We start from the raw sequence: 16,698 nt of genomic DNA, 5'->3' as shown, positions 1-16,698 counted from the left end.
TCATTTCTCTTTGTGGAGAAGTTTATGCTGAGGAAGATGAGGTGGATTGAGAGACTTGGGGAAGGTGGAGAAGGTGGGGAGAGTTGTTTCAGGTGCAGGAAAGAGTTGGCCAGGGGTGAGGGCAAGGATTATGTGGTTATGGGCACCAAGCTGCAGGTCCTAGCATTAATTTTTCTAATAGTTTGGCAAGACAGCAACAGCAAAAGTAATGCTGAGCAACTTAAAATGGAAATTCAAAAATTGGGGAAGTAGCCCGTTTGGTGGTGTGTGCCTATAATAGCAACTCAGGAGGCAGGAGGAGTGCAAAATCAAAGCCATCCATTAGCAACTTAGCAAGACCCTAAACAACTTAGGGAGCTCCTGACTCAAAAAGGGTTAGGGATGTGACTCAGGGGTTAAGTGCATCTGGGTTCAATCCCTGGTACCAAAAACAAAACAAAACAGGGAAGTACTGTGTCCTGAGGATCATTTTTGTGGGCTCTACCTTTCATAGTCCTATATATCTCTATAGCACCTGAGGACATCACTGTATTATGACATTTCAAAATAATTGGTTCTTCTATCAATGATCCCAAGGAAGTGGAGGCCATGTCTGGATTCTGTTTAAGGAGACAAGGAAGTAACTAATAAATATATCAAAGTTTTCATCCAAAATGATGAAAAGAATTGATCCTTCAAGGTATACATCCTTAGCTTCTCAGACCCCAGGTTCATTCAGGACCTTGTGGGGTATGTTGAGAGGGGCTCTTTGAAGGAATGAATGTTATAGAAAGCAGGGACCTCCCTGGGCTCTCACTGCTCAGAACCTGGACCACAGCAGGTGCTCAGTAAGCAGATGCTGAAGGAATAACTGCCAGGCTCACCACACATAGGATAATCTTTCCCATTTGCAGCTTCCTTTGCCCAAGGAAGATTAGAATGTTCTCTCTGCACACTCATATAGCATCCGTTATCAGTGTGCTTTCATGTTGAGATTGTCCTTACATAACCTTGAGTTTGGGCTTATGCCTTTATTTTGTGTTTTCATGTCTGTGACTTCATTTGATCTTCAGAGCAAATGTGGGGTGGTTGAGTACACAGCTCTGTCCTGGCATGGCCATTGATGCCAGGACTAAAGTGAAGGGCAGAGAGAGGGTCTGGAATGGGGGACTCATAGGCCTTTCTATTTGGTTTCTAGCAACGATCCACGGTAGCCTCCATGATGCACCGCCAAGAGACTGTGGAGTGTTTGCGCAAATTCAATGCCCGGAGAAAACTGAAGGTAAGTCTTGCTTTCTGTGCCACTGGCCTCCTGAAATCAAGCCTGTTAACAATGCAGGTCTTGCCCCATTAGACAAGGCAGCTCTGCTCCTAGTTGAAGCTAAGCTATGCAGGTTGTAGCTAAGCTATGTTGGGGATGCCAGAATCCTGTGACTCCAGGCTCTAGCCATGAGCTGCTTTGCCTGAGGCCAGGCTATCCATTTATAGAGTCTGGTTGAACTCATAGGACTCTCCTCTTTTCCTAGGGTGCCATCCTCACGACCATGCTTGTCTCCAGGAACTTCTCAGGTATGTTTCCCAGTTGAACACTTTAATTCTGCCGAGGTGAGTGGGTCAGGCATAGAGCACAGCCAGCCTAGGCAGTGTGGCTGTCTCAGGTGATTCCTTGAGCAGGATTAACAGGGATCCTGTTCTGAGGGTTCTGCTGCTGAGTCCTCTTACTGAAATTATTGGTGTGAGGGGAGGAACCTTCACTTGGGCTCAAATTTATGAATTTGTTCCTTAGAACCTCCCAAGGAGTAGCCTGTCCAGAATCCTATGTACTTTCTCCCTATACATTTTTATTGAATTCCCTGAAGATTCTCGGCACTTTAGGGTTATAGCCAATCTAGGGTATTGAAGGATGCGCTGGAAGGGAAAAACAAAATCAAGTTGAAATATTATGAATGTTCTCAATTGCCACCAACTGATCACTAGGGTGATCTCTTTCTTCCTTGTGTCCAAGTAGAGATGACTAATAGAAATTATTCCAGATGTTTAGACCTTTTAAGGTGACTCAGGCTTAAAATATTTTCTCTGATACTAGCTGTAAAAATGAAGAACTAGAGACCAGCCAGTGGAAGGAAAGGAACTTAGATTTACATAAGGAATCAAGAGAGTTGGGATCAGTAATTTGTAAGTCGCACTTGACATTATTTCTAAGATGCAAGACACTCCACTCCCCTTTGCCCCCTGCTTTCAACCCTACCCCCAGTATTGTTTGCCCTCAGTTGGGAGCACGGTGGGTTTTCTTTGAGAAAAAGATTAATATCAAGGCTTAAGTGAAGACAAAGAAGTCTGTCCCCAGCTTGCTGTAGCCCTGGTCTTCCTTCCCTCTAACCCCAGCCTCGCTGTTTTGGTTCAAGAGCCCTTCTCATCCTCCTAACAAGACTCCCTCCCTTGCTTTCCTCCTGCACCGCCATGGAGAGAGGCTTGTGTGGGAGCACCAACCACAGTCAGGGTGGGCAGCCACTTTGGGCAGGGGTTGCTTCCTTGAGCTGGAGTCCTGATGGGTTCCGCTGTGCTGGTTCCAGGTAACCCATGGGCTTTAGCTTGGAGGAGGCTGCAGGAAAGAGAGCCTAGGACTTCACCAATTCCAGCCCAAGAGTCACAGGCTCTGGGATATCAGGGGTAGATAGTGAGCCCCAGTCACGCCCCATCCTGGGCTTTCACCACTTATACAGGGCACTGGGAGCAATGGGTTGTCCATCTGCCACAAAGATGAAGTTGTTGCCCCACACTGTGCTGCTTTCCTCTAACTGCTTGCGGCTTCTACTTTCTGGGGTTAAGAGCTTTTCTAGAGGATGCTCAGGGGCATTTTTATGCTGACCCTTGATGTCTACCTGTCTTCTCTTGAGTTAAATGTGAAGACAGGCTACTGCTTCTCTTTTAGCCTGGCCCATCAGTAGCATTTCCTGTCCTGTGGCCTTTGGTCTCCACATCACCCACCCACAACCAGCATTTCAGGAAATTGGTGTCCTGGTTTCAAGAAGTCAGTCTCTCTGTTAGGACATAGTACTTTAGTTCATCCCTAAAGAGCCTTCCATTCTTGTTGCCCAGACCTCATCTGGCCTTTGAGCTCACTGCCCTGGATCAAAGAAGATGCAAAAAAATTAAAAAAAAAAAAAAAAAAAAAAAAAAAAAAAAGTTCTTTAGGCTTCTAGGATGGCCTCTTCTGTCTCTGGAAATTTCTGCAGAAAGAGCTGTCTATAGGTGTGTCAAGGAGGAAAGACATCTGTGATTCCTTAGGCACAAACTAGGCTATTTGCCAAGTAGACCCCAAATAGTGGGGCCACATCTTAGCCCTGGACTTTAATAGCCTGGTGTGAAATCATAACTTCTAGAATATATTTCTTCAGAGGCTTTCGTTGTCTTTCTGGGGACTTATTTCTTAGGCATCTTTACCTCAAGACACTGTGAAACACAGGCTGAGTAAAGCTGCTTCTCTTGGCTACTTCCCTTAAGAGGAAGAGCCCTTTGTCTCTGAGAAGTTAGGGGTCATAGAGCTGGGCCCATCTGTAAACTTTAGCTGTCCAGAGGCCATGTAAGTGCCAGTCTTTCTACCATTCCGAGTGTGTTGAGGGGAAAGGGCTGCTCTATGCTCCAGGCTCTTAGCTACAGAGCTCATTTATGTCCTAGGGAGGGAAGGTCTGAAGGTGAAACTTGGTATCCTCACAGCCTTAAGCAAGGGCTGGATCACCTCAGAAAGGGCACCTTCCTCTCACCAAGTCAGGCTTTTACCTATGAACCCTCACCTGAGTTGGTCATGGAACAAGCACTAAGTACATTTCCACAAAGTAGCTATATGGTGTTCCCTTCACCTTGTCCCAGCCTGGTCCTCTCAGGCTACTGGACTGCTGCAGGACTGGCTGCACCTGCCTCATCGGCCTGCCCCTGGCGCCTCCGCTACCCCAGCTCGGCTGGCTTGGCCATGCCGCCTGGGCCCTGCTGTGTGTGGGCAGCCAGTGGTGCCCGTGCCTCATGCTGGGGCATGCTTGCTGCTGACTGGCCCCCGTGGCTTTGCGGCAGCTCTGTGCACTGAGAGATTGTATCCCCTCAGTTGGCAGGCAGAGCTCCGCCCCCGCCTCGCCTGCCGCGAGCGCCGCCAGCCTGGCCGGGCAAGGTACGTGGCATGAGTCCTCCCTGACCGCCTGCCTCGGCTCCCTGCCACCCCACCAGGAGGGCCAGCATGCCAGGCCCACGCACCAGGGAGGCGAGTTCCATGCTTGCGGGCTGAGATGGGCATGCCAGAAGGACCACCTAACTTGGCATCTGCGAGCGCATTGTTGTTACAGAGCCCCCTAACCAGCCATGCATGCTGGGCGCTTGCCAACTCTCAGGAGGCAATAGCCTGGGGATGTGGAGCTGGGAAATAGGAGCCTTCCCTCCAGGCAGCCCAAGGGCCTGACCCGCAGAGCTGCCCAGGGCTGGAACTAGGCTTCTGCACTACCGTTTAAGAGTCCACAGAGGAAGCCTTGCCCCTCAAAATTATGAAGTCTGGTGTTTGCAGGCCTCCAGGTCTGAAAGGCTGTGGAGTGCAAAATCCTCAGAGTCAGCCATCCCTGGGTTTGAATTCTAGCCTTGCTTGATGTGACCTCTTAGCAAGTCACATCAGTTCTCCCAGCCTTAGTTTTCTCATCTCTCTAATGAGGATGACAGATAACGTGGTGATGCTTAAGAACAGGTATGTCAAAGGCTGTCAACCTTACCTGTTCAGAACAACCAATTACCTGGGAGCTCCTAAAGAATCCTGGTGGCAGGACCCCACCCCAGATAAACAAAATTAGAATCCCTAGTGGATGGACTAGGCATGAGCATTTTTTTAAAACTCCCTGAGTAATTCTAGTGGGCAACCATAATTGAGAACTGGCTAATGTAAACAAAGCCCTTACTAGTAAATATATTTTAAAAAAAAATAATTTTCAAATGCAGCATGATTGGAGATCAGACCAAATGTCCTTCTTTTGGAGCCAGAATCTTGTGATGGAAGGACCCTTGTTCACACTGGAGAAATATGGGACACAGCTTAGGTAGGAATGGCCACCTAAAGGGCAGAAGGGTAGCAGCAATAGTGATAACAATGGTTAGTAGGGTACTTAAATCATGTGCAAGACACTCTGCTAAATGCTTTTCAGGCATAGTCCTTTTGGACCCCCATCAGTGCCTGGTGACCTAGGCCTGTTTTATTTATCCCATTTTTAAAGAAATTGTGGCTGAGAGAGGCTTACTCACACAAGGTCACAGAGCTAGCAGCTGGAACCAAGATTTAAACCCAGGCAGTCCAGGTGGATCAGACAGTTGGGCTGATTCCATTTTCAGCCCGTCACCAGCCTTCTGGTGTGAAGCTGGTCAGCCTTGAGCATTATGCCATGCCTGGCTAGAATCTGATAACTCGTTATTCTGCTTAGCCCTTCCTGCTCATGAGTCCAGAGAGTCTGGGGAAAAGATGGCAGCTAGGACCCAGTAAACCTGGTGAGGTCCTGCCCAGTGAAGGCTTCAACCCCCTGGCAAAATCCTCCTGTAGGTGGTCCTGGTTTCTGTGTCTGTGTCTGTCTGTCCTCACATCTGGTCTCCTTTGTGAACTGTGACACTCTGTTTCTTGAGAACAGTCCGGAGATGTCTTGCATCCTTCCAGTGTGGCTATCTGGAGAACCTCCGTGGCATCTAAGAATGGAGCCCTCACCCTTTCACCCTGGCACTTTGTTTCTAGGCCTGGGTGGAAGCTCTCAAAGGCAGAGCTCCCAGTGCTCCCAGGCTGCTCCAGTACTGAACATGATTTCTCCTAAGCACAGGGTGTCTGTTTCTGCTGAGCCAGCTTCCACAGCAGAGGAGATCCTGGGGTGTCATCCCGAAGGCCCTGGCACCACTCAAGATGCCCTTCCTGCAGAGGGACTACTAGGAATGGTCTCTTTCAGGAGACACCTGACCCCCTTGTCAGAAATAGCAGTCTCTTGCAGATCCAGCTGCCAGACTTCAGGTTGGGACGAGGGTAAGATGCAGAAGATGTGACTTTCCTCTTTGTTTTCACAGCTGCCAAAAGCCTATTGAACAAGAAGTCGGATGGAGGTGTCAAGGTGGGTATCTATCTCTCCAGCCTTCTGACCAGAGACTGGCCTCTCCCCCTGGTAGTTATTCTTGAGAAGTCTAAGCACCTTGCTTCTCCTTTTCCTGAAAACCATCTACTCTTGCTATTCTGCTTTAAATTGGAAGCCTCTATGCTGAGAAGAGCAGGTTCCACTGGCCTGGGAGGGAAGAATGGAAAGGTGTCTCTCCTGATCTAGCTGGGTGGGAAAGTGGGAAGCAGTCCAAATTATAGTTTCCTAGAGCTGACCCTAAGCCTGACTTCCACACATGTGCTTCATCTTGAGGGCTTGACACTCTGAGGTATTTTAGGACATCTAATTAAACACCCCCCACCCCCTCCATTTTTTTCATAAACCTTTTTAATCAAATGAAAGCAAAGTTTGCTTGGGTGATTCAAGCAGGGTACAGGACTAGAAACCTGAAGACACTATTCTTTGATCTTTGTCCTTTTCTGCAAAATTCTTCCAGAACCCTGGTTAAATACCACTGAGTGAAAGTATCTTAAACTTTCTTGAGGTTAGGCTTCTATGGGACCTGGCCGAGAAGAAGGACCAGGTGCCTGCAGGTCCCAACAGGAAGCCCTTATTGTGAGTAGCTGTTCAGCTGAAGTGAAGAGAGGCAGGGCAACCACAGGGCCCAAGGTGCATGAGGATGCTTAGGAGGAAGAAAGGGTCCTGGGACTGGAACTTTGGATAGGAGTTCATACTGTCTTAAAGCCTTCCAACTGACATCACAGAAAATATCAACCTGTAAAATTATCCAAACCTTCAAATCTCCAACAAAAATTTAAATTGGGCCTTTTTTCAGGATCTTTTGTCCCCATTCCCTTCTGCCAATCCATTCCTTTTCCCTTTATTCTCTGCATGCCTGCTTTCTGTGTTCTTCTGCTCATAAGAGGGGAGCTTGGGCTCCTTGCATACCTGCTGACTTGGAACTGGGATGGCCAGGCAGTCCCCCAGTTTGGAACTCAAGCTAGATGGGTAGAGTCAAGTTTGGAAAAGTGGCTAGGTTTACTTGGAGAAAGATTTTGGAAATTTCTGTTTGGGGAAGAAACTAAAATCAGTCCATCTTTACAAAGTATTTAGTACATAACTATCAGATGTCTTGCTCTGCACACATTCTGAGAGGCACATACAGGAGGTACAATGTAGCTTTTACATTGCCTTAGGGAGAGGAAAGTGGACACAGCTGGATCCAGCTAAACACTATTACTGGACCCTCCATGGGGTGGTTCAGGCCAAAAAGCTCATGGGAAAAAGCTTATTGTAGGAAGCAGATACAGGAAGATTGAAAGCAGTGCAGCAATTGCCTCTAGGGTATGGAGTCAGAGGTGATAGGGCAGAGAGAAACACCTTTCAGCTTTTACTTTGTACACTTAAATGTATTTAAAATGAGATGGTATTGCTTCTGTAACCTAAAAATAAGAATATGAATTTTATGAGTTTTCACGCATGTTCTTCACCTAACTGGAACACAGGGTGTATGGTAGAGAGATCTCAGAAATACAGCTGGGAGACAGTAGAATGAATTAGACATAACTTTTCTATGTTTATTTATGAATATGTAAGTGTAACTCCAAATCATGTACAGCCACAAGAATAGGAAGTTATATTCCATGTATGTATAATATGTCAAAATACATTCTATTATCATATATAACTAAAAAGAACAAATAAAAATTAAAAAATATATATATACAGCTGGGGCTGGGGGCATAACTCAGTTGAAGAGCACAGCAAGCCCCCCAGCCCCTGCCAAATACAACTGGATCAGTCTGATTGAGTAGAATAATTGGAAGTTTGTATATTAGACCTTAGAAAATATCATAGGCCACAAGTAGGAAAAGCTGTGGTAAGAATTCTGAGAAATATTTGAAGGGCTGAGGGTGTAACTCCATGGTAGAGCATGTGTTTAGTGTGCATGTGGCCCTAGGTTCAATCCCCAGTACAAAGCTTTCTTTGTAGGAAGACTTAGCTGAGGGCATATGGATAAATGGAAGAGGGGAAGAGCTAGACACAGTGGTGTCAATTAGGATTTATTGTAATCTGGCAATAGCATTGAAAAGGAAAGTTGATTAGAAATAGCAAGGGATAATAGTCAAAATTCTATTCAGAATGAGGTTGCCTGTATCTGTGGTCCACTTGCGCCCTTGAGTCTGGGAATACCAATTCTGATCAAAGGTGTGTCAGTGGAAGCTCACATTAGATATGAGGGATTAAAAAGATCATCAGATAATATCAAGGTTTCCAGCCTGGCATGTTGGTACCTCTGCTAGAAATGCGAGTAGATGTGAAGAAAATGGTCATCTAAAGAGGAAGAGTTCTATTTTGACCATGTTGGGACTGAAGGAAAAATGGAGTATGTGGATGGACATATCTTTTTAAAGGTCCTGATACAGCCCAAGGAAGAGTCCAACATTGAATTTGGGGGCATCTCACAAATGCCCCCCTCAGCCACTGTTTTTTTTTTTTTTTTTAAGGATTTTTAAAAGTCTTTTTAGTTGTAGGTGAACACAATACCTTTATTTTATTTATGTGGTACTAAGGATTGAACCCAGAACCTCACACATGCAAGATGAGCACTCTACCACTCAGCCCCAGCCCTAGCCCTCAGCCACTGTTCATTAGATGCCTACTGTGTGCTCCAAGAGCTGGAAGGCAGCAACATCTACCAAAGGTAGATGTACCCTTTTAGGTGTTTGCAGTGGGAGAAAGATGGGGCGGCCACCAGTTCTGGTACAGTCTGATAAGGTTCCTGAAGAAGATGTGCACGGTACAGGCACTGGGGGAGTAGAGAGACAGCATCAAGCCAGATCAGGAAATTTTCCTGAAGAAGATGGCCAGGAACTGAGTTTGAAGGACCAACAGTTGGGGTTTGCCAGGTTGTGGAGGAGGAAGGATATTTCAGGCAGAGGGAACAGCACATGTGAAGTTACAGTTTGAAACTGCTGATGATTATGGGAACTTCAGTAGCTTCTGCTTGGCTAAAGGGACAAGTGAATGCCAAAAACAGGACATAAAATACAGCAGAGACTGCTGAGCCAGAGGGGAGAGGATGGATCAAGGAGCCATTTTGAGATAGGTTTCTAGCCGGGTGTGATGGCACACACCTATAATCCCAGCAATTTGGGAGGCTGAGGCATGGGGATTACAAGTTTGAGTCCAGCCTCAGCAATTTAGCAAGACCCTGTCTCAAAATAAAAATTTAAAAGGTCTGGGGATGTGGCTCAGTGGTTTGGCGCCCCCAGATTTAGTTTCTAGTACCAGAGGGAGAGAGAGAAGTTTCTAGCAGAACTATCTAAGATGCTAGTCCCCAAAATAAACATCAAGTGCAGCCATGTAAGATTAAAGAACTAATTAAAGATACACAGATTCCAGGGGCTTGGGTGGCTCAGTGGCAAAGCGCTTGCCTAGCATGTGTGAGACACTGGGTTTGATCCTCACCACATAAATAAATAAGAAATGAAGGTACATCAACAACTAAAAATATACACATTATATATTATACACACAGAGACACACACGTGTGCATATACACAGATTACAGGGTGTAGTCTGAAATTCAGATTCCCAGAGGCCTTGAGTAGGAGGCAGAATCAACCAGTGAATTTTAATACTTTCCTTCTCCCAGATGAATCTAAAGCACACAAAAGTTTAGAAGTCTGATAAAATTGGGGGGTTATCTGTTAATAATGGACTGGAATAAGGGGTTTCAACCAGGGAAAGAATAGCAGGGTGCAGTGGCTCACGCCTGTAATCCCAGCAGCTTGGGAGGCGGAGACAGAAGGATCGGGAGTTCAAAGCCAGCCTCAGCAAAAGCGAGGTCAGACCCTGTCTCTAATAAAATACAAAATAGGACTGGGGATGTGGCTGAGTCAGGTCGAGTGCCCCTGAGTTCAATCCCTGTCTCCTCCCCCCACACACACACACAAAAAAAAAAAAAAAAAAAAGGAAAAGAAAGAAAGAATAAAGAGTTGGGAGAACAGAAAGTGTACAGTAGTGTCAGATCCCATAGGAACACTGAGGAGGAACCTGGGCATCCAGAACCATTAGATAAATTGCTTTAAATGAAACCGTGTGGGGAACCTAGCCCTGTTGTGTGTCTAGGTCCTAACAAGTGCAATGCACTTTTGAGAAAAAAAGTTTCAGGACCAAATAGATATTTAGGAAGACTATTACCAAAATTAAAAGTTGAAAATAGGGCTGGGGATGTGGCTCAGGCGGTAGCGCGCTCGCCTGGCATGCGTGCGGCCGGGGTTCGATCCTCAGCACCACATACAAACAAAGATGTTGTGTCTGCCGAGAACTAAAAAAAATAAATATTAAAAAAAAAAAAAGTTGAAAATAGATGGGCTGGGAAAATATCCACAGCAGTATGGGATGTCTTTTTATTAAATAGTTTCTTCAACAAATAAGAATTTCTGCTAAAACCCAGCAAAAAGATGACCAAAGAAAATCTACTTTCTCAACTTCAGATGGCTTCACTAGCATCAAAAAAATGGAAATTGAAACAAGGTGCTATTTTTTGACTCTTAAGTTGGTGACAGTAATGAAAACCACAATGGTCCTTTCTAATACAGCCTGTGGTCAAAAGCGCTGCAAGTGTTTCTACCTTTTTTACTTTATAATTCTATTTCTGGGAATTTCTTTCCTGATTATCTTATTTTCAGAATAATTCAGAATAGGAAAAAGTTGAAAGCAGAAAGATGTTCAACATGACATTTTTTTTTACAACTGTGAAAAGATTGAAGACAATTTCAAAACCAATAAGGAAATGACTAAGTAATTACGGGACTTCCATTTAATAGACTATTTTAAAGTTATTTGTTTTCATGAGCATACAGTAGCAGAAATGCTTTATATGAAGTGAAAAATATAGCGGGGAAATATTTTACATTAAGTAAAAAAGATGGAATATAAAGAGGCACACAGGAGCCAGGTGTGGAGGCACACACCTATAATCCCAGCGATTTGGGAGACTGAGGCAGGAGGATGGCAGGTTCAAGGATAATTTGGGCAACTTATTGAGACTGTCTCAAAATAAAAAGGTCTAGGGATATAGCTCACTGGTGGGGCCTCCTGGGTTCAATTCCCAGTACCACTAAAGAAAAAAAAAAAAAGACTATTGGCTAAATTTTGTTTAAAAAAATGTTTGTAGATACTGATTTTGTATGTTATGTGTAATATATGTACAAGGAAAAAAAAAAACTGAAAGAACCTGTATAATCCCAGTTGCTTGGGATGCTGAGGAAGGAGGATCATGAGGTTGAGGTCCTTGTGGACAACTTAGAGACTCTGTCTCAAAATAAAAAGGGCTGGGGATGGAGCCCAGTTATAGAACACTTGCCTAGTATGGCCAAGGCCCTGGGTTCAATCTCAAGCACTACAGAAAAAAGAAAGGGGACAAAGGGAGTAAAAGGAAGAGGGAAGGGAAACCCATCAAAGTATATATATGTAAATCATAACTTCACTGGATGATGCAAATCTGGGAACTTTTTAATACTTTTATTTTATTTATTTTTGTGTGGTACTGCTGAGGATGGAACCCAGTGCCCTACATGTGCTAGGCAAGCACTCTACCACTGAGCTACAGCCCCAGCCCCAAATTTGGCAACTTTTTTAAAATACATTTTTTTGTATTTTCAGTTTTCACCTAGACTGTACATGACTGTTACAACCAATAAGTCCAAATTCTCTTTAAATCAGTACTTTTTATCTTTAAAGCAAGGCATAAACTTTTGTGTAGCTTATAAATTATAATTTTTAATTGTGAAAGGAAAAAGACTAGAAGTTAGGATGGTTTTGCCTCTCTTCTGTTTTTCAAATTATTGATAATGTGACTGCAGTTCTTTTAAACTCAGAAACATGTGTACATCAATTAATGAATGGTATGGTTGCATGAAAGTTCTGAGTAAAGGAAAGGGAACATGAAGCTAGGTGTGCAGAGTTGGACCTTTGAGGGCTCTCTTGAAAGGGGACTTGATGACCTGTTTACAGGGGAGACGTGTAAAAAAGTTGCTCAGAAGATCCTGAGCTTTCTGCATCATGGATAATTCTTCTATAAGAAGAATAGGGAGCAGTAGCATATGCCTATAATCTCAGCTACTTAGGAGGATAAGGCAGGAAGTTCTCAAGTTCTGAGAGAATTTTCTAAGTCTAAGCAATTTACTAAGACCTTATCTCAAAATTTTTAAAAAGACTGGAGATGTAGCTAAGTGCTAGAGTATTTAAGAAGCCATGGGTTCAACTCCCAGTACCCTCCAACCAAAAAAAAAAAAAGAAGAAGAAGAAGAAGAAGAGGGTATAGTTATTTCCTTAAGTGCTATTTGAATATTCATTCATTTAAATTAAATATGAAAAGGAAGCTTGAACTCTTTTCCAGTGTGGGATTTTTATGTCTATGTACATATATATGCATATGTCTATATACAGCTGCATATAAAACTATATGCATATAACTTTTAAATAAATGTGAGACATGGTTCTTTAAAAGTGATCTGGCCTTTAAATAATGCTGCAGTATGCTGGTGGAAGAGTCCAGGTGTGAATGGCTGAGGGGCAAAACCCTGAGAAGATGGGAGAGAGAAGCTGAAAGATGTGCACTAGCCTGGAAATCAGTCTTGGAGTGGGAAAAGAGTTATCTTGGGTTCTTCTGCAGGACAGTTGAGGAAGAAGGGAGCCAGCTAGGAGAAGCCTGGGAATGTATTTAGCACGAGGCTGAGAGATTTTCTGCTTTAAAGCAAGGTTCAGGAAAAGGCAACTGCAATGGCCTTTAACAATGAGTCCCTGAAAATCACCAGAACCAAGGACTGGGCCTGGTGAATGAGCACCCAGAAGACTTATTATTTTTGTGATTCATTGCAAATTAGAAACCTGTACGCTGCTTTCGCCAGGGGAAAAAGCCTATTCCTTCAAAGCATTAACACTCTTGTTTGGGTAAAGGATATCGGGAAATAGGTAGGAAGAAACATGGGTGGTAGGTTTGTAGGTAGGTAGATATAAACGGTTCTTTTTTGACAGATAATTTTGGAAGTAACATCTCATTTTACATTTGAGCATATTCAGAGGGCTAGTACAAAAGAAGCCTGATTACATTTAGATTATTCATTTTTCTTTAGATCAAATTCTAAATTATGGACTATTGTTTTAAATATTTGTAGTCCCCCTTTTTTTATTATAATACATGCCCAGAAATGTTTTTCAAAGTAAAACATTAGCCCCCTTGGGGGCACAAACAATTTATCAGACACATTTACTGTGCCCAGAACAGCCCTCAGTGTTTGTTGGATGTCACTAAATTAATGCACAAAAGTCAAACAACAGATGGACATATTCCAAGAGGATTCTGTTTTCCTGTGAGTTAATGGTAATGTACATAATTCCCCTTTACCTTTTAGACACAGTGTTCTGAGATGAGTTTTCAGTGTGCCATGAGGTCTTCCTTTTGATGCTCTTGTTTCACATCTAAACATAAAGTCTTTTAGCATCTAGTTGAGGCTAAGGAATTGCTACTTTCAGCATTCCCTGTGGCTTACATCTCTGCATCTTTATGATCACTGCACTTGTAATCACCAGCACTCCTGTTCTTCTATTTTCCAGTAATTACAAAAATGTAGTCAAAATTTGATCTTAAAAAAGCATGACTATACTGATATAGAAGGGGATGGCCAAAATTTAACTGTGAGATCGTTTTCAAAAATCCAACATTTTTATCAGAAAAGCAGTTTAGAAGTGCAGCAAAGTCTAGGTTCAGAAGTAAAATGTTAATGGGCTGGGGATATCGCTCAGTTGGTAGAGTGCTTGCCTTGCATGCACAAGGCCCTGGGTTCAATCCCCAGCACCACACACACACACGCACACAAAGTTATTAAAGCTAAGGATGGCTGGCACTGTGTCACACACCTGTAATCCCAGTGGCTCTGAAGCCTGAGGCAGGAGGATCGTGATTCAAAGCAAGCCTCAGCAATTTAGCAAGGCCCTAAGCCATTCCATAAGACCTTGTCTCTAAATAAAATACAGAAAGGGCTGGGGTTGTGGCTCAGAGGTTGAGTGCCCAGGTACAATTCCTGTTGCCCCCCCACCTAAAAAAATAAAGCTAAGGATAGTCTAGAGTAGCTTTTATTACTTTCCTGATGGTAGCACCTTACTCATATTTCAGACAGATCTAGCGGTGTGGGAAAGTAAATACCCTTATAGGTACAACTAGCCTTTTGAACGTAAACCTATAAATTTGCAACAGTCAGATATTACTTACCCTCACAGACTTGTGACTTAATCACCCTAAGAAGCTTTCTCTGAGCAAGGCTGAGACTTCTCTAATATACTAAATCTGTGCTTGTGAACCTGACAACAGAGTTCTTCCCCTCTGGGATCTGGAGGGATGTGTGTGCTTTTCAGTCTACATGCTGTTTTAACCCTTCTGGTGCTGAACTCCCGATCTCCTCCTTCCTTTCTTCTCTTCCCCAGTGCAGAGCCTATGTTGGTGCACTAACCTGCAGTGTCTCTGTGCTTCTCTTCTTACCTCCTCTTTCCCCTTCTCTTTCCTTTTTGCTGTGATGTGTCCAGAAAAGGAAGTCAAGTTCCAGCGTGCACCTAATGGTGAGCCTTGCCTGCCCACCCATCCGCCCACTCCATGCTGCCTGTGCCCGCCTGCCAGCCACGCAGTCCCATTCTGCCATGTGCGTGTGCTTCACTCATCCTCACTGCATGTCTGTGCTTTGTGGGCAGGTGTGGCCTGTCCTGCCAGATGGGGGCCATTGCCCAAGGTCACCCAGTGGCCTCAAAATTGGGCATTGAAAGGTGCACTATGGCACCCTCTGCTTTGGAGTTTGGATGGGCCTCCAGTAGGGCAGGACATGAAGCTGGTAGGCACTTGGGACCAGGTGATAAGCACAAGGAGAAAACCTCACTCACTGTGAGGAGGAGAAGCCTTGCTCACTGGGCATAAGCAACTGCTATCTACAAACTGGCAGCTGGTAGCAGAGGAGCTGGTTGGCTCCTGGCTCTGATTCTTGCTCTCCTGGGTTTTCCCCTGTGCAAGTCCCATCCTCTGGGTGGGCCCAGAGTCTCATCCTTCCCACCCAGCCTTCAGCACAGCTGAAAGATTATAGTAACACATCTTCTTTCTCATGGGACATAGGGCACCAAGGAGAACATAGCAGGTTTAGTCATTATGAAACCATCCACTAAAACCAGAGGTGGAGCCACCTGGGTTTCTTCCTGGCCCTCTGCAGATAAAGCAGGTTTTACAGGCATTCTGTCATTGTTGTTCCCTGTGAGGGCCTTGGTGTCAGCTGGGCATGGCAGGCAGAGCAGCCTTCTCCAATCAACCCCAAGCAAGAGGACATCATCAACAGTTGAGCTAGGAGGATTCCACTCTTTACTGGTGGAAACAGAAGAGATCAGCTCATGTTATTCTTGGCTCATGTCCTGACTACACCTGGGATCTTTCTTTCTAGCCTTCAGAGTTCAGTAGAGTCTTTTAGAATGTGATACCTAGCTCGAGGTTCCATGTCTTGTTCTGGGCTTGGGGGTGTCTCGGCCACTGACAGCAAGCTGGGGGTGGACTTCAAATCCGGTCCAAGAGGCTTCTAGGCAAGATGTAGGACAGTCTGGATGCCTTCTGTGTGTGTCCTGGGAGAGAAGAAGCACATGCTAGCTGTCAACATGTCCTCATTTACACTCTGCACAGAGGCGGTAGCCATAGACGGTAAGCACAGGGACATTTGTCTCTTCCTGTTAAAGGCATCAGACTATTCCTTGGTGGCCAAAACTGGACACCCAGTGAGACTATATACTGGTTAGAGACTTATTAGATGCACAGAGCAATGATGTGGCTTCTTGCCCTTGAGATTGGCCTTCCTTCCTGATCAGCTTCCTCTTAGCCCCACCCTGCTGTGCCCCTCTAATGTTTTGAATGGCAAGGAGAGATCCCTCATGGTCATGTTGCTGTTAGGAATGTTGGCCTGCAGGGTGGCCTGCTCTTTCCTGGGGACTGGGTTCTGGAACCATATCCACAGCCCCCACCCAAGAATTGCTTGCCCTAGGAGCTCTGCCTTCAATTCCAGCTGATCAAGTTCAGGATTTATAGGGCAGAAGATGACTAGCACTACCCTGTCTCAGCTCCCTTTGGCCTGTGGATACATTTTGTATTTAAATTTTAATTCCATCCCTTTCCTCTCTGGACACCATTTCCTAGGCCAGGTATTCTTGCTCTTCTTCCTTTTCTTTTCAGATCAGGCTTCCAGCTAGTATTTTAAGGGAAAGAAAATACAGATGCCAAGTGGAGGGTAGCAGGAGATTGCCTACAGATAAGGGTACCAGAGTGTCTGAATTTATTCTGCTTTCTTATAAATTACTCTCCTTTCTACCTGTGAAATGGAACGAAGACCCTAAATTTCTTCAGGTCAGATGTGATTGTGCAATGACATGGTACCTGGAATAAACATTTCTGGAGAAATGCTCTAAAACAAGTCTTTGACTAGTCCCACCTTGAGGGTGTCTCCAGAGCTAGGTTTCTGGGCCTCTCACAATAGTCCCTTCCACTGATCATCTCTCCAGCCATTGCTCCCATCTGCATAGTGTTATGATGGCCACC

At 44.7% G+C, this 16,698-nt stretch overlaps 1 protein-coding gene across 16 annotated transcripts in view; it reads left to right on the top strand.

Annotated features, from left to right (window-relative positions):
• Positions 1 to 16,698, top strand: part of Camk2g (calcium/calmodulin dependent protein kinase II gamma) — a 58,720-nt gene that overhangs the window by 30,635 nt on the left and 11,387 nt on the right. For 6 of the 16 annotated variants that reach the window (XM_076835317.1, XM_076835311.1, XM_076835316.1 and 3 more), the window contains exons 11-13: positions 1,178 to 1,261; positions 1,506 to 1,548; positions 6,049 to 6,092. In XM_076835317.1, coding sequence (XP_076691432.1) covers positions 1,178 to 1,261; positions 1,506 to 1,548; positions 6,049 to 6,092 — 171 coding nt within the window. Of the gene's footprint in view, positions 1 to 1,177; positions 1,262 to 1,505; positions 1,549 to 4,078; positions 4,142 to 6,048; positions 6,093 to 14,666; positions 14,700 to 16,698 lie in introns of all 16 variants that reach the window. The other 10 variants (XM_076835314.1, XM_076835306.1, XM_076835310.1 and 7 more) reach the window with 3 other exon arrangements.

This window comes from Callospermophilus lateralis, chromosome 15 (genome assembly GCF_048772815.1).
Source record: "Callospermophilus lateralis isolate mCalLat2 chromosome 15, mCalLat2.hap1, whole genome shotgun sequence".
Classification (NCBI taxonomy): Eukaryota; Metazoa; Chordata; class Mammalia; order Rodentia; family Sciuridae; genus Callospermophilus; species Callospermophilus lateralis.
Note: the sequence above shows the minus strand (reverse complement) of the source record. Positions and strands in the feature narration are given on the sequence as shown.